Source organism: Carcharhinus amblyrhynchos, chromosome 8 (genome assembly GCF_965287045.1).
Source record: "Carcharhinus amblyrhynchos chromosome 8, sCarAmb.v2.hapA, whole genome shotgun sequence".
NCBI lineage: Eukaryota > Metazoa > Chordata > Chondrichthyes > Carcharhiniformes > Carcharhinidae > Carcharhinus > Carcharhinus amblyrhynchos.
Genome location: NC_137331.1, coordinates 33,250,907 through 33,277,947, shown reverse-complemented (window position 1 = coordinate 33,277,947; position 27,041 = coordinate 33,250,907). Strand labels below are relative to the sequence as shown.

The window sequence follows — 27,041 nt, the reverse complement described above, 5'->3', positions numbered from 1 at the left end:
GAATATTATACTGTTTGAATGTTATATTTGGATATTATTCAATGCTTCCTTTTGTAGCCAGTATCATTCTGGGCATTCCACAGCCAATATTTCCTCACTAAAATCAGGTGCCCAGAACAGAATGCAGTACCAACATAACCTCCACCCTTCTGTGTTCTTGCCCTCCTGAGATAAAGAACAATAGTCCATTTGACTTTTTATTCCCTTTGGTACCTGCCTGTGAACGTTTGATACTTCCTCAATGTGGATCCCCAAATCGCTTTGCTCCTTAACAGTTCTGAATTTCTTAACAATAATTCTGATTTATTTTTCTTGCCAAAGTGGATGGCTGCACACTTGTCTCACCAAGTTCCCGTCTGCTACAGTTTTATCCATATAGTTAATCAATCATTGTTCATTTAGAACCATCTATTCCCAGCTACACCACCTACTGTACCCCCTCCTTGTTGGCAACATTAGATTCCTTCATCTAAGGTCCATTGCCATCCACATGGACATCTAGGGATGGGCAATAAATGTTGGTCATGCCAATGATGCCAGCATCCCAAGAATGATTTTTTTTTTAAGAAAGCTTTTAAAACTGAAATGAATAAATGTTGTCTGAAATTCTATGATTTAATAAGGTTTTATTATTGGTGACTAATTTTGTTCTGTTATTTCAGTTGGCATCAGCTCTTGATCTTCCATTGATGCGAATAAACCAAGCCAATAGTCCAGACCTCCTGAGTGTGTCCCAGTATTATTCCGGAGAGCTTGTGGCCTATGTTAGAAAGGTGAGTCTTGTGAGCTTGAATGAATGACCACTTTGAAGTATTCCATTAGGTCAGTTAGCACTTTGGATACAGATCTATACATTTCTATTTCCCTCTAAACTTCTTCCACCACTGAGATCCTCTCATCCGTATTCAGCCCTTCTGTTTTGGTGGCACAGTGGTTAGCACTGTTGCCTCACAGTGCCCAGGGACCTGGGTTCAATTCCCGGCTTGGATCACTGTCTGTGTGGAGTTTGCACATTCTCCCTGTCTCTGCGTGGGTTTTCTCTGGGTGCTCCGGGTTTGTCCCACATTCCAAAGATGTGCGGGTTAGGTGGATTGGCCACGTTAAATTGCCTTTTAATGTCAGGGAATCAGCAGGGTAAATATGTAGGGTTACGGAAATAAGGCCTGGGTGGGATTGTGGTTGGTGCAGATAAGATGGGTTGATTGGCCTCCTTCTGCACTTTAGGATTCTATGTCTCGCCCTCTCCGATGGTATCTACTGTGATTTTATTCAACAACCAACCTGAATTCAGCCACTTCCTATTACCTTCACTGCAGTTCTACTTGTCTTTCTCTTCAGACCCGCCCTTCCTCCCTCCATTCCTCACCTCGAATTTGTCACAATAACTCACAGCCGTTGGTAATGCTCATCTTTTCCATCGATGCTTTTGTATCCATCTCTGCACTCTTCAACTCTGGGATCGTTGAAATGACCGTATCTGGTCTCACTGGCCTAGCCATCCATTATCAGACCTGGCTCCATCACACGAAGGCCTAGTTCTCTCAGCTGTAACAGGATACCACTTGATAGTCTTTCTGGACAGTGAAGTTGACTGCAGGCTCCTTTTACCATCATCAATCTCATGTTCTCACTCCCTCAGCTCCAACAATACCTGCAAGGATCTGTTGGATTTCGTTTGTTGGCGATTCACCACTAGGTCAGCTCCAATGTCAGAACTTTCCCTCCTACTTCAGCCCTTTATCTTTCTCTCTCTCTTTTTCTCCACCATGCACTCACCTACTTCACCTTAATAGAGATCTGCCTGCTGCTCCCTCATTAACATTCTCTTTCAAGTCCTTACTCCTCACTTTTCCTTCCTGGCTCCCACATTATCTTATAAATAGTTCCAAGAAGGCATCAGTTTTGATTTCTGACTCAGATTCCATACCACGCTGCTTCCATTTCCTTCCTCGATGGGCTGAATTGCCTCTTTCTGTGCTGTAAATTTTCAATGGATGGGGAACCAAACTGTCTTCAGACCTTGTAATCCTATTGGACCCTAGGTTGGAAGCTCCACCTTCTCTCCATCACAAAGATCCTGATCATTCAGCTCAGAAATCTCCAGCCTTTCATTGTCCCATCCACTGCTGAGATCCTAATTCATGGTTTAGTCATCTTGCCTCTTGACCCTCGATCCTGCCAACAAAGCTCAACTTTTACCTCATTCAAAACTTTGCTGCCCATAACCTGTTCCACACCCATTCAAGATTGGCTGCCATCCACATTGTTGCTGTCCCACGTTCTCATGTTTAAGTCCTGATCTCAGTTTGATGCACTTCATGGCCTTACCCTTCTGTTATAATCTCTTCAACCTCTACAACTCATTCCTCTGCCCAACCCATACCCCAGCTTATTGATGATCCATAAACTCCCTCTCCTTGTCCCACTTATTGACAACTGTGTTTTCAACCACTTAGACCCCCTCCCGCCCCCGCCGCCATGTCCACAGATGTACAGGTTAGATGGATTGACCAATCTAAATTACCCCTTAGTCCAAGGTGCGTAGGTTAAATGGATTAGCCATGGTAAATGTTTGGGGTTACGGGAATAGGGTGGGGAAGAGGACCTGGATAAGCTACTCTGTCAGAGAGTCGATGCAGACTTGGTGGGCCAAATGGCCTCCTTCTGCACTGCAGAGATTCTATGATGTGATTGTGGAAATCTGGGCCCAAACATTTTCTACATTTAAAGCTCCCTCTTTGACCAAGATTTTTGCCATCCTACCTCGCATGTATCCTTTGTTTCAGTGCCCATTTTCCTCAAGCCATTGGTGAAACATCTTGAGAAATTTGCTTGAGGGGTTATAGGAATTCAAGCTGCTTTGATTTTGTTAGTTCAGTGAATGCTTTATCCTAACACAGATTCACAAACTGTTACCGTGCAGAAAGAGACGTCAGCTCTCCAAATAAGCAATTCAACTAATGCCATTTTTAAAAACTTATTCTTTCATGCAATGTGGCTATTGCTGGTAAAAGCCAGCATTTATTGCCCATCTCTAATTGCCTTTGGCATCCTAGGCCCTTTTGGAGGACAGTTAAGAGTTAACCAGATTGCCATGGGTCTGTGCTCAAAGGTAGGCCAGAGCAGATAAGGACAGCAAATTTTCTTCCCTAAAGGCCAGATGGCTTTTTACAACAATCGATGATAGTTTCATGGTTAGCATTACTGAAACAAGTTTATAAATTGAATTTAAACTACAAAGCTGCCATGGTGGGAATCACCTGCTTTCTGCCTGGGCATTCTTCCTTTTCAGATAACAACCTCATTCCCTTCTGAATGCTTAGACTGAACCTGCCTCTGTCACACTCTCAGGCATTCCACACCCTAACCACCAACTCCGTGAGCTAGTTCTTTCTTATGATGCTTTTGCTTATCCTTTGCTGTTTACTTTAAATCTGTGCCCTCTTGTCTTTGACCCATTCAGGAATGAGAACCTTGTGTCCCTATCCAATCTGACCAGACCCATCATGATTTTGAATACCTCTATCAGATCCCCTCTCAGCCTTCCCCAAAGAAAACGGTCGATATTTCTTCCATATGTCTAAAATTCCTCATCTCTGGAACCGTTCATTGAATCCTACAGTGCAGAAGGAGGCTATTCAGCCCATCGAGTCTGCACTGACCACTATCCCACCCCCATAACTCCGTACATTTACCCTAGCTAGTCCTCCTGACACTAAGGCAATTTAGCATGGCCAATCCACCTAACCCACACATCTTTGGACTGTGGGAGAAAGATTCTCGTGAATCTTTTTTGCACAATCTCCAACGTCTTCACATCTTTCTTAAAGTGTGACATCCAGAATTGTACACAATGCTCCAACTGAGGTTTAACTAGTCCACAGTTTGAAAGACTTGCTGGTTAGGTGCATTAGCCGTGCTAAATTCTTCCTCGGTGTACCCGAACAGGCACTGGAATGTGGCGACTAGGGGATTTTCACAGTAACTTCATTGTAGTGTTAGTGTCACAAGCCTCCACATAGACAGTGACCCAAGGCCAGGATTAAACCTGGGTCCTTGGCGCTGTGAGGCAGCAGTGTTAACCACTGTGCTACCGAGCTACCTCACCATGCTGACTTGTCACTGTCCAACATTACAGGTGGCACTGGAAAGCATAAAGTATTATTTTAAAAAAACAACAGTCCTTTTTTTTTGTGGTGTTGTAGGTTTTGCAGATTATTCCTGAGAGTATGTTTACATCCTTGGCGAAGATTATCAAGCTCCAAACGCACAACATTATGGAAGTTCCAACGCGACTGGATAAAGACAAGCTGAAGGACTATGCCCAGCTTGGTTCAAGATATGAGGTGAGGGCACAGTGGATCGTGGATGGGCCAGAGAATACAATAACATAAGAACATAAGAAATAGGAGCAGGAGTAGGCCATCTAGCCCTTCGAGCCTGCCCCGCCATTCAATAAGATCATGGCTGATCTGAAGTGGCTCAGTTCCACTTTCCCACTTTCTCCCCATAACCTTTAATCCCCTGTCTATCAGAAATCTATCTACCCGTGACTTAAATATATTTAGCGAGGTAGCCTCCACCACTTCAACGGGCAAAGAATTCCAGAGATTCACCACCCTTTGAGTGAAGAAGTTCCTCCTCAACTCCGATCTAAACTGCTCCCCCCCCCCCCCCCCCCCCCCCCCACCACCCCATCTTGAGGCTGTGCCCTCTAGTCCTGCTATCCTTTCTAAGCGGGAAGAATCTCTCTACCTCTACCCTATCCATCCCTTTCATTTTCTTATATGTCTCTATAAGATCCCCCCTCATCCTTCTAAACTCCAACGAGTACAGACCCAGTCTATTTAGTCTCTCTTCATAGTCTAACCCCCTCATCTCCAGTATCAGCCTAGTGAACCTCCTGTGCACACCCTCCAAGGCCAAAATATCCTTGCGCAAGTGCGGCGACCAAAACCGCACACAGTACTCCAGCTGCGGCCTCACCAGTACCCTGTACAGTTGCAGCAAGACCTCCCTACTTTTATATTCTATTCCTCCTGCTATAAAAGGCCAGCATTCCATTCGCTGCCTTGATCACCTGCTGCACCTGCAGACTGGGTTTTTGCGACTCGTGCACAAGGACCCCCAGGTCCCTCTGCACCGTAGCGTGCTGCAGCTTTTTGCCCTTTTAATAGTAATCCCTCCTACTATAACCATTGGGCTTGACGGAACAGAATCAGGGGCAGGGTGCTTACTGACTTTGTGTGGACACCGTGGGTATCACTCCAGGAAGGTGGTCTGCATTCAGAAGGGTGGAGGCCATTATGTGCTGTTGGTACAAGCACAGCAGTTAATGCAGTTTTCCTTTGAGGTGGCCTTTGCTATTTTGCCTCATGCATTTTTAAGAACTAATTAAAGGGGCTCAATCTTTATCAAGTGTTGCCTTTTTTTTGCTCCACTACTTTTTTTTATTCATTCGTGGGACATGGATGTCCCTGGCTGGCCAGCATTTATTGCCCTTGAGAAGGTGGTGGTGAGCTGCCTTCTTGAATTGCTGCAGTCCATGTTTCTGTGGGTTGACCCACAGATTTGCAGGTACTCTTATGTTGACACTGTGATGCATTGCTTTTCCCTACTCCTCCCTGAAAGAATAATTGGTCAATTTTTCATGTGTCTTTAAAAGAAAAGAACGTATCTATGTTTCATTTACCGAAGACTCTCAGTTTGGCACTGAAATCTTGGTCCAGACAATGGGCTAGGCTCCTGGGGTGGTGAATAATGCGACAGGCTGGTATGTCGAAAGATCAAAAGAGCATTAAATGATTATCATTGATTTAACAGTTCTCTTTTCTTTTGAATCCTCTTCACTTGAAGGTTGCAAGGCTTACTCACGCTATATCAATTTTTACTGAAGGCATTCTCATGATGAAGACTACCCTTGTTGGCATCATCAAGGCAAGTGAGGCTATTTGGAGCAATATTTGTGTCGTATCAGAGATTTGAGGTTACTTTACGTTTGGGTTTTTCAAATATCCATACTGTTTATGGCTTCAGCTATTGCATGCATTTGTCTTTGCATCTGATGGTCTTTGCTGGCGAGGTATGACGGTTTTAAATACTTAAGCCAATTACTACAGGGTACGTTCTGGGGCTATTCTTTGACTCAGTATCTATGCAGTTGGATTGTGCAACATTAGTGGAAAGTGGACATTTCATAGAATCATAGAATTCCTACAGTGCAGAAGGAGGCCATTCAGCCCATTGAGTCAACACCAACCACAATCCCACCCAGGCACTTTCCCCATAACCCCATGCATTTACCCTAGCTAGTTTCCCAGATACTAAGGGAAAATTTAGCATGGCCAATCCACCTAACCCGCATATCTTTGGACTGTGGGAGGAAACTGGAGCAGCGGAGGAAACCCATGCAGACACAGAGAGAATGTGCAGACTCCACACAGACAGTGACCCGAAGCTGGTATTAAACCTGCATCCCTGGCGCTGTGAGGCAGCAGTGCTAACCAGTGTGCCACTGTAAGAAATGGTTGAAAAAAAAGTAATTATCTGCTTTCTCAGAATGAACTTGGATTCTGTTTCAGTTCTGCTTTGCAGTCCCTCGTTGTGCTGATCCATAAGATTGCTATGTTTTGTGGTGGAGAGAATTCAGCTAAGAATACCCCACGCTGCTGTCAATTTTGTCAAATGGTTCTTTTCCCTTTGTCGTCTTATTGTGGGAAGATGTGCTCTGCCTGACTGTAAGATGGATCCACAGACTTTTGACTGTAAGATGCCATATTCACAATAGCACATCATACTGGATGAAATACTTTCTAACTTGCTTTTAAAAATGCTTTCCTCATAGTTTGAGGATAAGGGGTAAACTTTTTAGGACTACAGTGAGGAGAAATTTCTCCACCCAGCGGGTGTTGAAAGTGTGGGATTCACTCCCACAGAATGTGGTTGAGGCCAAAATGTTGTCTGAATTCACAAAGAAATTGGACCTAGCTCTAGGAGCTAAAGGGGTCAAGGGATATGGGAGGAAGGGGGGATCGGGATATTGAATTCGATGATCAGCCACGATCAAAATGAATGGTGGAGCAGGCTTGAAGGGCTGAATGGCCACCTTCTGCTTTTAGTTTCTATGTTTTGATGTAATCTTGATGCATTCACAGAGATGCTGTTTTAAGAACATTCAGCAATGTAAAGATTAAAATGTGGCAATGCCGTGTCTCTGTTAAAGTAGTTAATCATAGGGTGATACTGAAGCAAGCTTGATTGTGCTGTGTCACTTATTGGTTTCATTGCAAGTTCCTGATCACCGGTGCTGAGCAGAGGTCAAGTGCTTTGTTACAGGGATTGCAAGCGGGTGGTGTGATTTGCAAAGCACTTTCCATGCCCTTCTTAACAACCTTCTACAGCTGTGATGAGCAATCCAGGCTAGTGAGTGGGCCACAAGATTGAAATCAAGCTTGTTACTAACCATGGCTCCATGAATAAGATTAAATATACTTAATACACGCTGAATATTTTAAAACGAGTTATAGAAAATGCTTCAATCATTTATGTAGTAATAGAACTGTCATCAGCTTGGGGAGGAGGGTGGGCAGCGGAGTGTGGCATAATGGTTAGCACTGCTGCCTCACAGCACCGGGGACCCAAGTTCAATTCTGGTCTCGGGTCACTGTCTGTGTGGAGTCTGCACATTCTCCCCGTGTCTGCTTTCCTTTAGCTTTAATAATCCTTTCCTCTGTGTGCTTATTTTTAAAATTAGGTGGATCCTAAGCAGTTGTTAGAAGATGGGATTCGGAAGGAGTTGGTCAGAAGGGTTGCCCTTGCTCTTCACAAGGGCCTGATCTTCAACCCGAAAGCCAAGGTGAGAGGATATGACAGTTTTGGTAAAATACCATTTCTTCATGCTTCATGTTTTTGGTCATGGGTTTGAAGGATTTTTTAAAAAAAAGATCTGGTGTAGATGAGTGACGTGGAAGGAAAACTATAGCAAGGAATGAGGGCCCCAATCTCCACTGAGCCTCACTGTCTCATTAGTCAGTAACCTGATGGCAGAGTTACCTCACACCAAAAGTCATGTGGCACTGGATTTAAATATATGTGGGTTGCGTGGTTATAGGAGACACATCGCACGTTGTCTTGCGTGGGTCTGTAAAGAGTAAATTCAAGTTGGCTGGAAATAACAAAGCTGAGAAAAGGAAAAGGGGCACAAGTCCCTTTGGGATTGAGATTATCACTTACTGCCCTTGTGTATCATGATACGATTCGGTGAATCTTTTTCATTTTGGAAGGCTGTCCACCTACCCCTGATGTGCACAAACCTTAGGTTGCATTCTGAATTTCTCATTATTCAGATTGTCGGACTTTTAAGTGTACAGGACGTAAGAATTTGCTAACAGCCTGGCTGTGAAGTGTTGTTAATTGTGCTGATTTATAGTGACCCAGTGTGTTTCAAAAGTTTCAAACACTTGGCACTTCTTTAACACAGACGAGCGAATTGATGCCCAAACTGAAAGAAATGGCTGCTACGATGGATGGATTCTACCGTTCCTTTGAATACATCCAAGATTACGTCAGCATTTATGGGCTGAAGATATGGCAGGAGGAGGTATCTCGAATAATCAACTACAACGTGGAGCAAGAGTGCAATAATTTCCTGAGGACCAAGGTAATTCTCAGAGGAAAATGTAGACTAGTGCAACTGTTCTATCACTTTTATGATGGAGATAGTTTGGTTTCTTCTGTGCTCGCTATTTTCCCTGCCATGTTAGGCCCTTCATGTGTGCAACTGTTGTTACTGGTGCACTCATCTGAAAGTAACAGTTATGTATGTCTTATCCTATTCCACCCCCACCCCCAAAAATGAGTTGTTGAAGGACAAGGTGAATGGTTAAAGATTTTTCCCCAGCAGAGGGGGAGTCCAAAACTAGAGGGCATAGGTTTAAGGTGAGAGGGGAAAGATTTAAAAGGGATGTGTAGGGAATTTTTTCTCCCACAGAGTGGCATGTATGGAATGAGCTGCCAGAGGAGGTGGTAGAATTAATGGGTACAATGACAACATTTGAAATACGCTTGGACATGTATGTGATGGGAAAAGTTTAGAGGGAGATGGGATATAGTCCAAACACAGGTAAATGAGACCAGTTAAGATTGGGAAACCTGGTTGGCATGGCTGAGTTGAGCCGAAGGGTCTGTTTCCACATTGTATATTTCTATGGCCAATATTTTACGACGTCGCTCGGACAAGGCTCGTAAAATCCCACCCGAGGCCCACCCGGAGAATTCGCTTCTGCGAGCCTTACCTGATTCTGGGGTGGAGTCCTGGTAAAATTCCTAATGGAGCTGATCTTTACTTGGTTTTAGAGTGAAACATTACAAGACATATTCTTCCTAACTCAACTGCTCAATAAGTGTCTCTTTATTAATGCTCATAATTAATATACAAATAACATGGGTGGAATTTTACACTGATGAGATTTTCCACCTTTGCCAAAGGCAATTGACAACCCCCCGACCCCTGACCTCTGATTTTGTCTCACTACATGCTCAATTGAAATTTTGAATGAAGTTTTCAAAACATATCGTAAATTTGATAGAGTGCTTAAAGATATGGGTATAGTAGATGGCTAATGAGAAACATGATGTGCCCAGTATAGCATGTTTGGGAGGGAAAAGGACACTTGGAACCTATAGTTCCCAAAGCTTCTCTTCAATGAGGTTTTCCTTGAATCATTTTGAGGTCTGCTGCAGACTAATTGAGAGAGATTAATTACTCTGACCAGGCCATCATGTGAGCACTAGGATGGTAAAAGAGAAAGTAGATAGATGGAGCTTGGTCTTATTTGTCTGATAATTCTTGCATTCCTATACACTTAAGGCCATTTTGATTCTTGCAAGTTTTGAAAAAATAATCTTTTTGCTGGAAACCTGTAATAACTTTGTTCTTGTGTTGATGCAAAATGGTTTCAACTTCATGCTTTTTAAACAATTATTCTTTCATGGGATGTGGGCATCTAAAGTAAAGTAAAAAGTAAAATTTACTTATTTACATTAACACTGCAATGAAGTTACTGTGAAAATCCCCTAGTTGCCACACTGCGGCATTTGTTCAGGTACACGGAGGGGGTACTTAGCACAGCAAGTGCACCTAACCTTTGAAGGAAACCGGAGTACCTAGAGGAAATCCATGCAGACACGGGGAGAATGTGCAAACTCTGCACAGGTGCTGACACAAGCCGGGAATCGAACCCAGATCCCTAATGCTGTGAAGCAGCAGTGCTGCCCCCTATGGCAAGGCCAGCATTTGTTGGTCCTTTAGAGGATGAGAAAGGGGAGCTAGTGGTAGGGGATGGGGATATGGCTAAGGTATTGAATAACTTTTTTGTTTCTGTCTTCACGGAGGAGGACGTGAATAATTTGCCGGGTGTTAGCGATGGAAAGGTGGTAGGACTGGAGGGTCTTAATGACATTACTGTTACTAGAGAGGTGGTGCTCGACAGACTGGAGGGGCTGATTGTGGACAAGTCCCCAGGACCGGATGGAATGCATCCGAGGGTTCTGAAAGAAATGGCGGAGGTTATAGTGGATGCCTTGGTGGTTATTTTCCAGACGTCGCTGGATTCCGGGGAAGTGCCGGAAGATTGGAAAACGGCTAATGTTACGCCGTTGTTTAAGAAGGGTGCCAGGCAAAAGGCGGGGAATTATAGGCCGGTTAGTTTAACGTCTGTGGTAGGTAAAATGTTGGAATCCGTCATTAAGGAGGAAATTGCGAGGCATCTTGAAGGGAATTGCTTGATAGGGCGGACGCAACACGGTTTCATTAAAGGGAAGTCGTGTCTGACAAATTTACTGGAGTTCTATGAGGATGTGTCTAGGGCAGTGGATAGAGGAGAGCCGGTGGATGTGGTCTTTCTGGATTTTCAGAAGGCGTTTGACAAGGTACCTCACAAGAGGTTATTGCAGAAGGTCAGGGGACATGGAGTTGGGGGTAGGGTGTTAGCGTGGATAGAGGATTGGTTGTCAAATAGGAGGCAGAGAGTGGGGGTCAATGGGTGCTATTCGGATTGGCGGTTGGTGACTAGTGGGGTGCCCCAGGGGTCGGTGCTGGGGCCTCAGCTATTTACCATTTATATAGATGATCTGGAGGAGGGAACCGAGTGCAGGGTGTCGAAATTTGCTGATGACACCAAGATTGGGGGAAAGGCAAATTGTGCGGAGGGTGTGGAGAGTCTGCAGAAGGATCTAGATAGGCTGGGCGAATGGGCCAGGAAATGGCAAATGGAATTTAATGTTGGCAAGTGTGAGGTGGTCCACTTTGGTAGGAAGAATGGTAGGAAGGACTATTACTTACGTGGCGAAAAACTGCAGCAGGCGACAGTGCAGAGGGACCTCGGGGTCCTTGTGCATGAGTCGCAAAAACCCAGCTTGCAGGTGCAGCAGGTGGTCAGGAAGGCGAATGGGATGCTGGCCTTCATAGCGAGGGGGATTGAATATAAAAGTAGGGAGGTCTTGCTGCAGCTGTATAGGGCATTGGTGAGGCCGCAGCTGGAGTACTGTGTGCAGTTTTGGGCGCCGCACCTGCGCAAGGATATTTTGGCCCTGGAGGGAGTGCAGAGGAGGTTTACTAGGCTGATACCGGAGTTGAGGGGATTGAGCTATGAGGAGAGGCTGAATAAACTAGGCTTGTACTCGTTAGAGTTTAGAAGAATGAGGGGAGATCTCATTGAGACGTATAAGATGATGAATGGGATGGATAGGATAGAGGTGGAGAGACTCTTCCCGCTCAAAAAAGACAGTAGGACTAGGGGGCACAGCCTCAAGATAAAGGGGAGGCGGTTTAGAACGGAGTTGAGGAGGAACTTCTTCACTCAAAGGGTGGTGAATCTCTGGAATTCTCTGCCCGTTGAAGTGGTGGAGGCTGCCTCGCTAAATATTTTTAAGAAGCAGGTTGATGGGTTCTTGATAAGAGAGGGGATTAAGGGTTATGGGGAGAGGGCGGGAAAGTGGAACTGAGCCATGACAGATCAGCCATGATCTTATTGAATGGCGGGGCAGGCTCGAAGGGCTAGATGGCCTACTCCTGCTCCTATTTCTTATGTTCTTATCCCTAATGGTCCTTGAGCTGAGTGATGTGATTGGTCATTTCAGACAGTTAAGGCTCAACCACATTATTGTTTTTAAATTCCACCAGATGTCTTTGGGATTTGAAGCCGTTCCTTCAGCGCATTAGCCTGTGCCTCTGGATTACTGGCCTAGTGCCATTGCCATTTCACCACCACCTCTCCAGTTGCAATACGTCCAAATTCCTGGAAACCAAATGATCTGAGATCCTGATTAAATTTCCCCACAAAGATGTCTCGCATTCCGTTCACACTGGAAGCAGAGTCACTTTAACCTGAGGCTTTCTAAGGCTTTGGTCAGACCGCATTGGGAATATTGCGAGCAATTTTGGGCCCCATATCTAAGGAAGGGTGTGCTGACCCTGGAGAGGGTCCAGAGGAGGTTCGCGAGAATGATCCCAAGATGGAAAGCTAATGAGGAGCGTTTGAGGACTCTGGGTCTGTATTCGATGGAGGTTAGAAGGATGAGGAGGGATCTCATTGAAACTTACGGAATGCTGAAAACCTGGATAGAGTGGACGTGGGGAAGATGTTTCCACTAGTAGGAGAGACTTGGATCAGAGGGCCTAAGAGTAAAGGGACAACCTTTAAAACTGAGATGCGGAGGAATTTCTTCAGCCAGAATCTGGTGAATCTGTGGAATTCATTATCACAGAAGGCTGTGGAGGCCAGGTCATTGAGTGTATTTAAGATGAAGATAGTAAGAAGTCTCACAACACCAGGTTAAAGTCCAGCAGGTTTATTTGGAATCGCAAGCTTTTGGAGCACTGGTCTTTCATCAGATGTTGAGAGACTTCTTATTTTACCCACCCTTGTCCAATGCTGGCATCTCCACATCAAAGATAGAAATAGATAGGTTCTTGACTGGTAAGGGGATCAAAGGTTACGGGCGGAAGTCAGGAGAATGGGGTTGAGAAACTTTCAGCCATTGAATGGTAGAACAGACTCGAAGGGCCAAATGGTCTAATTCTGCTCCTATATCTTACAGTCTAACCTGGTCGAATTTACAGTTGAAAATTCCAGGCACTTCATAAACTTATTTTCAGTCTTTAGGATCTTGTGTGGGAAATTGAAAATGCTTCCCTAAGTTTGAGCTTTAACCCTTGAGGAGTGGAGCTCTGTGCATACCCCAGCGCTCAGCTTAATTTTCATTGACCCTGGTGTGGTGCATCGTGAGGGATTTAACTCCAGTCCTTTGCTTAGACATGCCTAAATGATGTGTGACCTAAGACATGGAGAAATAAAGGAAAGTTGGGAATGCTGGAAAGTCAGTGGAAATAAGGAAATGCTGGTACCTCAAGCAGTTGTGCCTGCCTCTGAAAGAAAATGATAGATTAACATTAATACTGAACAGGGAGATTCGAAGCACAAAATTTCTGTGGTAACTCTGGGAGAGGTTATATTCTGAGGGAAAACACATTTTCCAAAATGTGCTCTGGGATTTTATCAATTAAAATTGACTTGGACCTTTGAACTTCCAAACCCCCTGGATTAGAATCATTGAATCCCTCCCGTACTGAAGGAGGCCATTTGGCCCATCAAACCTGCACCGACAACATTCCCACCCAAGCCCTATCCCTGTAACTGCACTTATTTATTCTGCCTATCTTCCTGATGTTAGGGGGCAACCTGGCATGGCCATCAACTTAACCCATACATCTGTGGACTGTGGGAGGAAACCCATGCAGACACAAAGAGAACGTGTAAACTCCACACAGACAGTGACCCAAGGCCGAGATCGAACCTGGGTCCCTGGCACTTTGAGACAGCAGTGCTAACCAGTGCACCACCGTATCTTGAACTGTTTTAAATTTTCAAATCAGTTTTTCACTTGGTTTTCTGCTTTGGACCCTGTTGTCCATATATTGAATTAAAACATTTTTGAAATGCCCCCGGGAGTTCTGACTGAACCTTAGTTGCTGAATCAGGTGAAGGGCGTGGCTTTGATTTGGAGATGTTCGTTTTTGGTTAATGAGGATGTTTTTATTTCCATGTAGATTCTGGACTGGCAGAGCATGTATCAGTCCACTCACATTCCCATTCCCAAATTCCAACCAGTCGATGAATCTGTGACGTTCATTGGTCGGCTTTGCAGCGAGATCCTCAGGATCACCGATCCCAAGTGAGTATTTTATGTTTTCTTGTCCCATGGTAATGGTATTCTCTGAGCACTTCTTTGTTTTTTTGATGGTCAGAATAATAATCAAATGATGACTGGGAGTTGGGAACCTAGGCACTTTGGAACAAGCAGAATGACTAAATTGCGGTTGAACTCCCAGTTCAGGGTTTACCACCACACCCCATCTTTGATTTGATTTGATTTATTATTGTCACACGTATTGGTATACAGTGAAAAGTATTGTTTCTTGTGCGCTATACAGAAAAAGCATACCATTCATAGAGAAGGAAAGGAGGGAGTACAGAACGTAGATTTATGGTCGTAGCTAGGGTGTAGAGAAAGATCAATTTAATGCGAGGTAGGTCCATTCAAAAGTCAGCAGTAGGGAAGAAGCTGTTCTTGAATTGGTTGGGTACGTGACCTCAGACGTTTGTATCTTTTTCCCGATGGAAGAAGGTGGAAAAGAGAATGTCTGCGGTGTGGGGGTCCTTAATTGCACTGGGTGCTTTTCTGAGGCAGCGGGAAATGTAGACAGAATCAGTGAATGGGAGGCTGGTTTGCGTGATGGATTGGACTTCATTTACGACCTTTTGTAGTATCTCTTCCCTCGTCACCCCCTAAACTATGGAGTGTTCTGACCTAGCCATGGTCTTCCAAGTTGAGTGTAGGAGAAATTGTAGTGTGTGTCCAACCTAAGCCTCTTGCCCACTTCCTTCCTCCCTCCCTCTCTCTCTCTTTTCCCACAACCTCACTGGATAATGCCTTGACTCTATTGAGCAATTCCAGGCAGCACTATGGATAAGATTAGTAGGCCTGAAGTGAGGTATAAAACAATGGCTGATAAAATACAGTGATTCTCTGTTACGTTACAGCATCATGCTTCTTTCACTTAACCCCACATAACTTCACCACCTGTGTAACGTGCAACACAGATGTGTGTGGGTGGATGGGATGTGGTGATAACAATTTTCTATTTTTCTCTTGGCCTAGGTAGTCAAAAGACCACCTCCTTCCGGGGCAAGGTTGGAAAGAGAGAGAGAGAGACCCTGGTACCACTTTCCCTAGCTCTCCAAAGGTTTACGATTTAAATTAGATCAGCACTGACATCTCAGTCTCTTTCTGATCAATAGCAGTGACCCATTACCCTGAGCATCTCTGCAAAGACCATCCCACAGTTTGAGTGGCTTCACTCTGTTGAACAGCATAGATTAACTGTCAGCTGTGTCTGGGTTGGCAGCACTCTGGCCCCCGAGTTCAAATCCCACTCCAGGGCTTGAGTACAAAACATTCCAATGCAGCACTGAGCAAGTGACGCGTTGTTGGAGCTTCCGGCTGAATGTTCCGCATGTTCATGCCGGCAGGATTTTCCCATCCCACCATGGTGAATGGAAATTTGGCTGGGCACCAAATTCCCGGACCTTGCCGCTGTGGCAGTGTGGCATAAATGGCCAGTAAGATCGCACCCGCCATCTTTCAGCTGTGAGGTTAAACCGAGGCCCCATCCTGTCTGTTCAGAGGGATGAAAAAGAACCTAGCGCACTATTTTGAAGAAGAGTAATAGTGATCGCTGGTCAAGATTTCCTCCAATGTTCTTCCTCTGCCCCTGCCTGTCCTTGTCTTTGGAGATTTGCTTGACATCCACTCGGTGGCTTTCTTTCCTGCAGTCGTCAATGTACAATGAGTCTCGATCCCATCACTCTGAAGCCTCTGTGCCACATTTTAACATCACATTTCCCATTCTGGTGACTCTCCGAAATGACTGAGTCTGATCTACCTTCTGAAGTGGGACAGTGTTCTCTTCAGTTGTACCGAGATGCTGTGGTTTGGTAAGCAGGCCCATGCCACATATTTCAGGAATTAATGGATGGGCAGGAAATGCCCACACCCGAGAATGAACTTTAAAAAAGTGAGCTCAGCATGCCTCGCGTAAATCCAACTGGTGCCATCTTTCAGAAGATCTGAATTTACATTGTTCACAACTATCAGACATTTTCAAAGCACTCCTCAACCAATGAAAAACTTTCAAAGTATAATCACTGTTGTGATATCAGAAAACACAGCAGCTAAATTATGTACAGCAAGCTCCTACAAACAGCAAAACACTCTGATTTTGTGATGTTGGTTAAGGGAAGAATGTTGACCAGTGGGTATCAGTGATCACCCTGTTGCTCTTCTTTGAAATAGCATGCAGGGTTCTATCCCTCAGAGCAGGCAGGTTGGAGCCTTGATTTAACCTCACAGCTGACTCGAATGGCCTAATAGTCATCTCCAGCTTCTGTTTCTTGTGCTCTTTTTCTCATTAACACCAGATCAGTGTGACCCTCGGTGGTATCTGTATGGCCGAGCAGTTGGGTGCAGCACAGTGAACGATGTAACCAGCAGAAACTCCTCACAAAGTGGCCAGCTTTTTGCATGAGGACTGCTTTTGGCAAATTGACTTTTAAAACAGGATAAAAGATCACACAGGAAGTGGCTCTGGGTATGGCTCGTGCTTTGCATTCTTTGACCTTTTCTATGATTTCAGTCGATTCCACCCAGTTGACGCTGATATCAGAGCAGGACATGTGGAACTCCACGGGTGGGATTCTCCGATCTCTGTTCCTGCCCTGCTGCCAGTGAGAACAGGGAATTTGGTACTCGGTCAAAACTCCACTCACTGCAGCGGCGCCGACCGGAGAATCCCAGCCACAAACAAGGACGGGAGGTTTTCGGCGCAGGCCTCCCTACTCTTACTTGCGCCATTTTCTAAACACTGATTTCATCCCCCCCTCCTAAAGTGCAGAAAGGCAATCATTTCCTTTGATTTCTTTTCAGAGTAACCTGTTACATTGATCAGATAAACACATGGTATGACATGAAGACTCACCAAGAAGTGACCAACAAACAGCTCTTCTCTGAAATCCAAAACTCTTTAGGTACGTTTGGACTTAATGGGCTGGACAGGCTGCTTTGCTTCATGATTGTAAAGGAGCTCCAGGTAAGATAGTCTTATTATAAATTTGATATTTCGCATTCTTATTTGAACTCTCGTACTTGCATCAGTGCTTAGTTTGAATTTTCTTAAATCTTTGTGTATTTTTCCTGCAGCCTGCACGTAGAACAATGATTCTCTATTTTTATTTCTTCCCTGGGTTTCTTGCTGTCTGGACATTGTCAACATGATGTACTCTGTAGCATTCAGGGATTGAGGGGGCAGTTTTTCTCCCTGCGTGTGCACCCACTTTCAACTCCTCTTCAATTTTTTTTTGATTTGTTCCTGGGATGTGGGCCTTGCTGGCTGGGCTGGCATTTACTGCCCAATTGCAAGGGCATTTAAGAGTCAACCACATTGCTGTGGCCCTGGAGTCACATGTAGGCCAGGCCAGGCAAAGACGGCAGACTTCCTCCCCTAAAGGACATTAGTGAACCAGATGGATTTTCATGACAATTGACAATGGTTTCATCGTTGGACATTTTAATTCCAGATTTTTAAAATTAAATGCAAATTTCACCAATTATCTCAATAGGATTTGAATCCAGGTCACCTGAGCGTTATCTGGGGGTTTCTGGATTAGTAGTCCAGTGATAATATCATTATGCCACTGCCTCCTCATAGTACTCCCCAAACAATTCTGATCTACTCATGGCTAATTTTCATACGAATACCATGCAAGGTAACCAGGCCGGTTAGATGGTGAACATGTGGTTCAGAATAACTCCAGCATGGGTTCGATTCCCATCCAGCTGACACTACCTTGGGATCTGTCTCCTCACCTGTCCCATGCTTGATGCAGAATGGTGTCCCTCAAGCTAAATAATCAATTGTTTCTGTCTAATGGGGAGAGATGCCAATGACCCCATGTTGTGGCTAATTATTACCCACCCTCTTATCGTAGAGTTACCTACTTAAGACTGCTACACTGAAGAGGGACATGAGTGTCATAGTTCATGCAAAGTTGAAAGTCGATGTCCGTTGTTGCAGGGCTGGAGGGAAAGCTAATAGCGTGTTACAATGTGATGTTATAGGATGGTTCACACACCCAGGTCACGTTGGGTACATCACTGCCTTGGGAAATGTCCAGAGGAAGGTAGCCGGGATGTCATGTAGCCTTTGGGCTTGAAATAACCCTGATGTGTTCTTGGAAAAAGCAATTTATTTTTCCTGCAATGTTTAATTGCTGACTTCAATGGTATTTAATTGAGGTTTTGAAAATGGAATAGATTTTGTTTGGTTATTTGAACTAGGACTGAGGGGAGGGCACCAGTTAAAAATTATGAAAATACAATGGGTGACTTTAACCTCGGTAGAAACCAGTTGAACAGGCAGGAAACGCTCCTGCCAGTGTACCACTCCCTTCCTGCAGTTTGTGATTTTAACCTGCTCAGCAGGTGAGAGAAGGCAAACAGTATCCCTCTGTAAATGTGCAGCGAGAGGGCTCCGATTGATGTCAACTTCCTGACAGGTTTTCGGAAATGGGGGAAGGGGGTATGCAAATTGCCCGGGCCTTGTGCTACTGAGGTCAGGGTTTTGTCTCTTGCCTGAGTGACCCTTCTCCCAGCTCACCTGATTACCAACCCAAGTCCTGTAGACTTCGGAGAGACGCTGGAAAATTAATTATTTTGGCAGGGAGTTATCAACTATTGCAATAGATTGTTGGAATGTCCAGGAAGGAGGGCTTTGCTAAAAGCCTTGCAAAGGAATCATAGAATTGTACATTGCAGAAGGAGGCCATGTGGCCCATCAATCTGCACCGACCACAATCCTCCCCCCCCCCCCCCCCCCCCCCCCGCCCCCAACTATCCCCAAAACCCCTGTGCATTTATCCTAGCTATTCCTCCTGACACTAAGGGGGCAATTTAGCATGGCCAATCCACCTAACCCGCACATCTTTGGAGTGTGGGAAAAACCGGAGCACCCGGAGGGAACCCACACAGACGTGGGTAGAATGTGCAAACTCGACACAGATGGTGACCCAAGCCAGAGTCAAACCCGGGTCCCTGGTGCTATGAGGTGGCAGTGCTAACCACTGTGCCATTCTAGGATGCTAGACATGTTCCTGAAGACACATCTCGAATTACAGAGCTAGGTGTATTCATGGTAACTAGGGATAGCAGTTTCTGCAAAATCCTGTGGAATTTGTCTCGATTGACTTTAGGAGTCGGGGAGGAATTTCTCTTTTGTTTTATCCCCCTAAGCTTTTTCTAAGTTGTTTCTCTGCCTGTCTCTGGAGATGGTGTAATGGGGTGGTACCTATGTGCTGCTCCATGGATGGGACTGTCTTCATCTGTTCACAGACTCACAGACTGGGAAAGCAATATCAATCCTGAAGGCAAGACTTTACGTTGATTTAGGATGGGGTGGCAGATTTCTCTGGCCATTATTTATTGAAAAATTCTCTATACCCAAAAGTTTTGATACAAATAATGAATCCTTTCCATTCAGTGCTCTTATAAAAAGTTTATTTATTGATGTCACAAGCAGGCTTACATTAACACTACAATGAAGTTACTGTGAAAATCCCCTAGTTGCCACACTCTCGCACCTGTTTGAGCACACTGAGGGAGAGTTTAGCATGACCAGTGCACCTAACCAGCACGGCTTTCGGACTGAGAGGAAACTAGAATACCCGGAGGAAACCCATGCAGACAAAGAACAACACAGCACGGGAAACAGGCCCTCGGCCCAACGAGCCCGCGCCGCCGTCCTACTATCTCAGTGACCTATTCATGATTTTAGTCTACGCCTAACGTGCGAGGATCAGGGAGGTCCAATTTAGGGACAATTTTAGTACCCAATCAATCAGCCTAAAAGCACATCTTTGGGGGATGTGGGAGGAAACCGGAGCACCCGGAGGAAACCCACGCAACCACGGGGAGAACGTGCAAACTCCCACAGACACAGGCCCAAATCCATGTGTCCGCACAGCAACAGAGATAGTCTCTGAGCTGTCATGTTGCCCTCGAGATGGTCCAGTTTAAGCACACTAACGACATGAAGCAATAGGCAACTCCCGAAGCAACATCCAAGAGCAGCCCACCACAACCTGCCGCCTGCATGCCCCTTGCTGACTTAAATGCCTGTGGAGACAAAAAAATTCATTATTAAACAGGCAAAGACTAACATTCCTGAGGCAAAACGTATTCCCAAGCCTACAATGTTCAGTAAGGCCTACTATATCCCCCTATATGTAGCCCGCTCATATGGCTGTCTAAGTGACTCTTAAACAACCCTAGCGTGCCTGCTTCCACCACCTTACTCGGCAGTGCATTCCACACCCCCACTACCCTTTGCGTGAAAAACTGCCCTCTAATATTTGTCTTATACCTAGCCCCCCTCACCCTAAGCCCGTGACCCCTCGTTCTATCCATTTCTTGTAGCGGAAAAAGCTTACCACCATTTACTCTATCTATCCCCTTCATAATCTTATAAACCTCTATTAGATCCCCCCTCAGCCGACGTCTCTCAAGGGAAAACAGCCCAAGTTCATCCAATCTTTCCTCGTAAGACAGCCCTTCCATACCAGGCAACATCCTGGTAAATCTCCTCTGCACTCTCTCCAGGATCTCTACATCCTTCCGGTAGTACGGCGACCAGAACTGGACGCAGTACTCCAAGTGAGGCCTAACCAACGTTCTATACAACTGCAACATCAGACTCCTACTCTTATATTCTATACCTCTTCCTATGAAGGCTAACATACCATACGCTTTCCTCATCACATTCTGCACCTGTACCGACACCTTCAGGGACTTATGCACTTGCACCCCCAGGTCTCTCTGCGTATCTATACTCCGGATAGTTCTACCTTTTATCGTATAACTCCCCTCCACATTATTCCGGCCAAAGTGCATCACCTCGCATTTCTCCGGATTAAATTCCATTTGCCATCTATCTGCCCAATCTACCAGCCTGTCTATGTCCTGTTGCATTGCCAGGCACTGCTCCTCAGTACCCGCCAATCCAACCATCTTGGTGTCATCAGCAAATTTGCTGATCACACCACCTACCCCCTCTTCCAAGTCATTAATATATACCACAAATAGAAGAGGTCCAAGTACCGAGCCCTGCGGCACACCACTGGTGACAGGCCTCCAATTGGAAAAGGAGCCTTCCACTACTACTCGCTGTCTCCTCCTCCCAAGCCAGTTCTCCACCCATCTACATACCTGGCCTTGTATCCCATGAGCCTTCACCTTTTCTATCAGCCTACCATGAGGGACCTTGTCAAACGCCTTACTGAAATCCATATAGACAACATCAACGGCTTGTCCTTCGTCAACCGTTTTTGTCACCTCTTCAAAAAATTCCACTAGATTCGTAAGGCATGACCTCCCTGTAACGAAGCCATGGGGAGAATGTGCAAACCCAGGTCTCTGGCATTGTGACGTAGCAGTGCTAAACACTGTGCTACCCGTGCCGCCAAGGAGGAGGAAGCAGTGGAAACCAATGACTTAGTGCAAGGCAGTAGGAGACCTTATGGTAGCGCCTCTCCCTCTGGACCAGAAGCTCCAGTTTCAAATACAATGCTGGGACTTGTTGGCCAGAAAAGGAGCTTTCAACACAGAACAATGAATGGGCTGACTACTAGCTTGGAAATCCTTCCGCCAGTTCCCCCAGTATTCCCCAAAAGGTAAAAAAACAGCATTAGTGTGAAGATATGCTAAACAAGCAAACAACACTACAAGATAATTTTTTTTATAAACTAAATAATCTTTTGATTATTTAATGCAAAATTACCGTCCAGCCACTTAGTTTAAGACTTTGCAGCGTGTTGTGAAGCGGGCAGAATCCACTATTGCCAGATTATTGATACCAGTCTTGAGGGAAAGAATTACTTTGCTTTCTAGATTTTCCTCGATATGCTTCATCGAAATGTGCTGAGGGACAAGTCTGTGATGGACACAATTAAACCCTTCCAGGTTCATGTGAATCCAGTGAAAGGAATCGTAGGTAAGTCATTTAGACAAGGAATGAATTCTGAGAGTGTATTCAATGGCAAGTTCGGACATTATCTTTTCTAAACAATTTTACAACATTTGTTAGTGATTTGTTAGTAATTTATTAGAAGTGTATGTCACATGAAAAATAATTTGGAAAGCCACAGATAAGGAATTGTTAAAGAGAAAAGTTAATTCTCAAGATCAAAGATTTTGTGAAGATTTAAAATTTTATTATGTTAATTGGGTCAGAATTTCACTCATTTTCTGTTTCTCTATAAATGCTAATATTTCATATTTGTCGAAGCTCAAAAGCCTGTTGGTTTAAAGCTTAGTTTCTTACTTTCCAAAACATGCAAGTAAAGATCATACATAAGAGGGTATTAAATTCAAGTAATTACTATCCACACTCCCCCCCACCCCAAACACACACACACACATACACACTCTCATTCTCTCTCTCTCTCTCTCTCACACTCACACACACACACACACACACACACACACACACACACACACACACACACACATACACACACTCTCATTCTCTCTCTCTCTCTTTCTTTCTCTCTCCCCCTCTCTCTCTCTCTCTCTCTCACACACGCATGCACGCACGCACACACGCACACGCACACACACAGTGTGGGCCTGATTTTACCATCAAGTTGGTAAAAACTCGGTAAAGTCGAGCATGAAGTGAATAGCGCGATCAGTGCCCTCCTCTGTGCTGGTTCCCTCTTTGCCGAGGCCCGAAAATGGCCGCAATTGGGACCGTGCATGCATTTAAATTGACTTAATGGGCCGCACGCCCAACTTTACCAGCACCTCCCCCTTTACCACCGCATTTGCCCGTCCGGAATCAGCGCGAAACAGACATGCTCCACAAAAGTCCAATTTGGGCGCTCCAGTTAGTGAGAAGGTATGTGCCAAGTGTCCAATGACTCTCTGCTTGAGATCGATGTGGGGTCCACTGCCACTCTGCCTGAGATCGAAGGGGGGTCCACTGAGCTCAGTGAGAGGGAAGGGGGGAGGGGCCCACGATCAGTCAGGGTGGTGGGGGAATCGGGGAATAAGGGGGTCAGTAATATTGTGGGGGTGGGACAATGTCTGTGGGGGCCTTTCGAAGGCATTATCCAGCCCGGGAGGAACCACATTCTATCACATTTTTTCTCTGCGCATGCACAGTTGGAGGCTCCGATCAGAGCTGCTGGATTTCTGGCACATTAAGACCCTCCCACAGGCTTTTGCAACGCGATTCGGAATTGACTTTTTTCAGGCAGAGTGCGTATGGAGGTGCCTGTGAACAGGTCTAAAAGTCGGATCTGAAACACTCCCAGTTTCAAGTCCGTTCAAACCTTAGAATCAAAATGGTAAAGTAGGGCCCTGTGTATCTCTGACTTGTTGAAAGCGTGAGTGGCAAACTTTGCACATTTCACAAGCACGCTGCCTAAAGAAGGTCTCAGGTCTTATTAAGCTACCTCTTCAAATAAGAAACAGCAAGAGTGAGAAGAACCATAATTAAACTGACCCTAATATATAGAGCTGTTCTGAAAGTTCACCTTGTAATGTCTTATCCAAGTATTAATTGGACATACTTGGCCTGGATTTGATGCAGACGTGTGCTTATCACGCGCACCATGTTCCTGACTCCCACAATGTGGCTTTGTACTGTCTTCATTCACGGTTCTGTATACTGGAGCCTGAGTGTTGGTCATTTTCCTTAAGTTCATTTTGAAGAAGCTGCATCATCAGATTGCCTCAGCTAAGATGAACTTGAATAGAAAGATGCAGTCTTCAACACTGTGTCGCAAGGACTTTAAGGGATTGTGACTTGCCAAATGACTACTTGCATTGGTTGGATTCACAACATAATGGGTAAAGACAGCTGTTTTCTGAGCTGGGATCATTGTCTTTAGAAGACAGGAGGCTGATAGTTGGCTTGACAGAGATGTTGACAGTTTGGATGGCACAGTCATTAGCACTGCTGCCTCTCAGCGCCAGGGACCTGGGTTCAATTCTGGCCTTGGGTCACTATTTGTGTGGAGTCTGCACGTTCTCCCTGTAGCTGCGTGGGTTTCCTCCGGGTGCTCCGGTTTCCAAAAATGTGCAGGTTAGCTGGATTGGCCATGATAAATTGACCCATGGTGTCGGGGATTATCAGGTGGGATTATGGAGATAGGGCCTGGGTGGGATTGTTGTTGTTGGTGTAGGCTTGACAGGCTGAATGGCCTTCTTCTGCACTGTAGGGGTTCTATGATGGGGTGACATGTAGCCCACTTTATGTGGGAGACCAAAACTAGGGGTCATAAATTGTAAAATAGTTGCCAAGAATGCAGGAGAAATCTTCAGAACATTCTACCCTTGCTTGGTGGAGTGGATAAGGCAAATAGCATTGATGTGTTTGAGGGAGAACTTGATGATGGCAAAAGGAATTGAAGGAGACATTGATGGGGAGAAGTTGGGTGTGAGGGGGGAATTGTGTGGAGCATAAACACCAATATAGATGAGCCAGTCGACCTGCTTCTGTGCTGTAGATTCTATGCTCCAAAAAAAACCAGGTACGTAGAAAAAGACATTCGGCCCTTTGTTCCTCAAAGAGCTGTTAGCTTCGTCTTAGTCTTGTCTCTCCTGTTCTTTGCCATTTCAATGTTTCTTTGCCTAGTATTTATCCATTCCCCTTTAAAAGTTATTGTTGATTTTACTTCCAGCATTGGTTCTGGCCATTATTATAGCAAATATAACAATTCTTCCTAAATCTTATGTTCTTGTGCTGGCGATCTTAAGCCATCTGGTTGCTGACTCCACTGCATCCAATACAATGCTGCAAGCAAAGGTTAGGTGGTGAGATGTGCTGGGACAGTTGGTGGAAAAAGCCCTTTACAATGAGCACAAGGAAATGGGTCTGAGTGGTAGCAGCTAATTTCCGTGTGCCTGTGTTGCATTTTCTGGTGCTCTGCTGGACATCTTTGCAGATGCACTTCAGGAGTAAAATGATTCCATTACGCTGTCCCCGTAAATTTTGCTCCCCTGCTGGCTCCTCGCAGCAGCTATCGCTGTACTTGTGAAGAGTCAGTCAGGTTTCTTTTTTGCTTTGGAATGGTGAGGGACCATGGTGATTCTCTCTTGGGGATGGGGGAAAGAGTAGTGGGAGTATGTAATAAATGTGGAAGAAAATGACAAGGGGAGGGGGACGGTGGGGATGGGAGGGAAGTAATGTGTAAACTTTAATTTTTGGATGTCTGACTGTACTTTACTCTTCCATTCCACAAACATTAGCGAATTCCAGCAAGGTGTATTCTGCAGCCGTGACAAAAACTCAGAAGATCTGGTCATCTTACCAGGATTCCATTCTAAAGGTAATTGCTTTGTGTTTGCACGTGATTGTTTAAGTTGGGTTTTCTGCTGCATTTTGTTCTGTGTTTCTGGATCCTTTTATTTTGCAATTAATACATGTTGCACAATGTCTTCTTACTTTGTTGGTAATGTGAGGTTGTTGGGGTAGCATTGTGCTTTGACACATTGAGAGTTAATGATCTCACTGTCCTCCCCAAGTTGGCTTTCTTGACTCCATCTCTGGCAAAGTCAATGAAGGTGCAAATATTTCCTACTGGGATTTTTTTATTCAATACATGGCAGCTAAATTGTCCAGACGATGATTTACAAATCTCCTTAAACATCTGGCCTTGCTGGATGTCTTGGAACTGGCCATTCCATCATTCTCACTCACAGGAAGGATCGTGCCAAAGGAAAGTTTAGCATTTCCAGTAAATGTAAAAACATCACCTGGACCTTTTTTCTTGAGAGTCGCCCCTAGAAGTGAGGTAAAGGTGCTTAAAGCTTCAAGATATTTTCATTCCATTCAGTTATTGATTTGGTTAATCAGTTTGCCTTGAATCCAGTGGACATAATGAGACACGCAACTTTTGAGGCCTTCCTCAACAGGTGAGAGAACGGATACTTTGCACTTGTAAGCTCAACTATTCTCTGAACTAGCTGCAGTGTGTTGCATAAAAGTCAAGTTTTTACATGGAGAAATGGATTTTCTTTTACTATCAGCACAGGGGTTTGAACTGCTGCCTCACAACACCAGGGACACAAATTCATTTCTGGCCTTGGGTTACTGTCTGTGTGGAGTTTGCACATTCTCTCTGTGTCTGCGTGAGTTTCCTCTGGGTGCCCTGGTTTCCTCCCACAGTCCAATGATGTGCAAGGTTAGGTTGAGTGGCCGTAATGAATTGGCTCTTAGTGTCAGGGGGACTAGGAGGGTAAATAAATAGGGTTACAGGGATAGGGTCGGGGGGGTGGTAATAATGGTCAGTGCAGACTCGATGGGCTGAATGGCCTCCTGTACTGGGATTCTATGATTCTGTGCAATATGGAAAGGCTGAGGAAATGATCAGAGTGAGTTGTCGCACAACATACTGGTTTCAAACACATTGCTATTTCCATGACTTCAGGACATTCCATTGGCACTGTGCAGATAATTAAATACTTTTGAATAAAAGCAAAAATCTATGGAGGCTGAAAATCTGAAATTAAAAACAGAAAATGTTGAAAATGATCAGCAGACTAGGCGCTGTAGCGTGAGAAACAGAATTTCTATTTAATGAAAAATGTGTCACTGTTTCGCATTCCATAAAACCTGCAACTTCCTTTCAAGCAACACAACAGGTACACCTTGTTCATAGAATTATATAATCCCTACAGTACAGAAGGAGGCCATTTGGCCCATTGACTCTGCACCAACTACAATTCTACTTAGGCCCTATTCCTACAACCCCATGCATTTACTCTGCTAATCTCCCTGACACTACAGGTCAATTTAGCATGGTCAATCAACCTAACCTGCACACCTTTGGACTGTGGGATGAAACTGGAGCACCTGGAGGAAACCC

General features: G+C 44.9%; 1 protein-coding gene across 2 annotated transcripts in view; it reads left to right on the top strand.

Moving 5' to 3' along the window:
- Positions 1–27,041, top strand: part of washc5 (WASH complex subunit 5) — an 81,581-nt gene that overhangs the window by 40,669 nt on the left and 13,871 nt on the right. For both annotated transcript variants that reach the window (XM_080193851.1, XM_080193852.1), the window contains 9 exons: positions 663–773; positions 4,206–4,346; positions 5,857–5,937; positions 7,754–7,855; positions 8,480–8,659; positions 14,108–14,232; positions 17,044–17,206; positions 22,057–22,159; positions 25,423–25,502. In XM_080193851.1, coding sequence (XP_080049977.1) covers positions 663–773; positions 4,206–4,346; positions 5,857–5,937; positions 7,754–7,855; positions 8,480–8,659; positions 14,108–14,232; positions 17,044–17,206; positions 22,057–22,159; positions 25,423–25,502 — 1,086 coding nt within the window. The remainder of the gene's footprint in view (positions 1–662; positions 774–4,205; positions 4,347–5,856; positions 5,938–7,753; positions 7,856–8,479; positions 8,660–14,107; positions 14,233–17,043; positions 17,207–22,056; positions 22,160–25,422; positions 25,503–27,041) is intronic.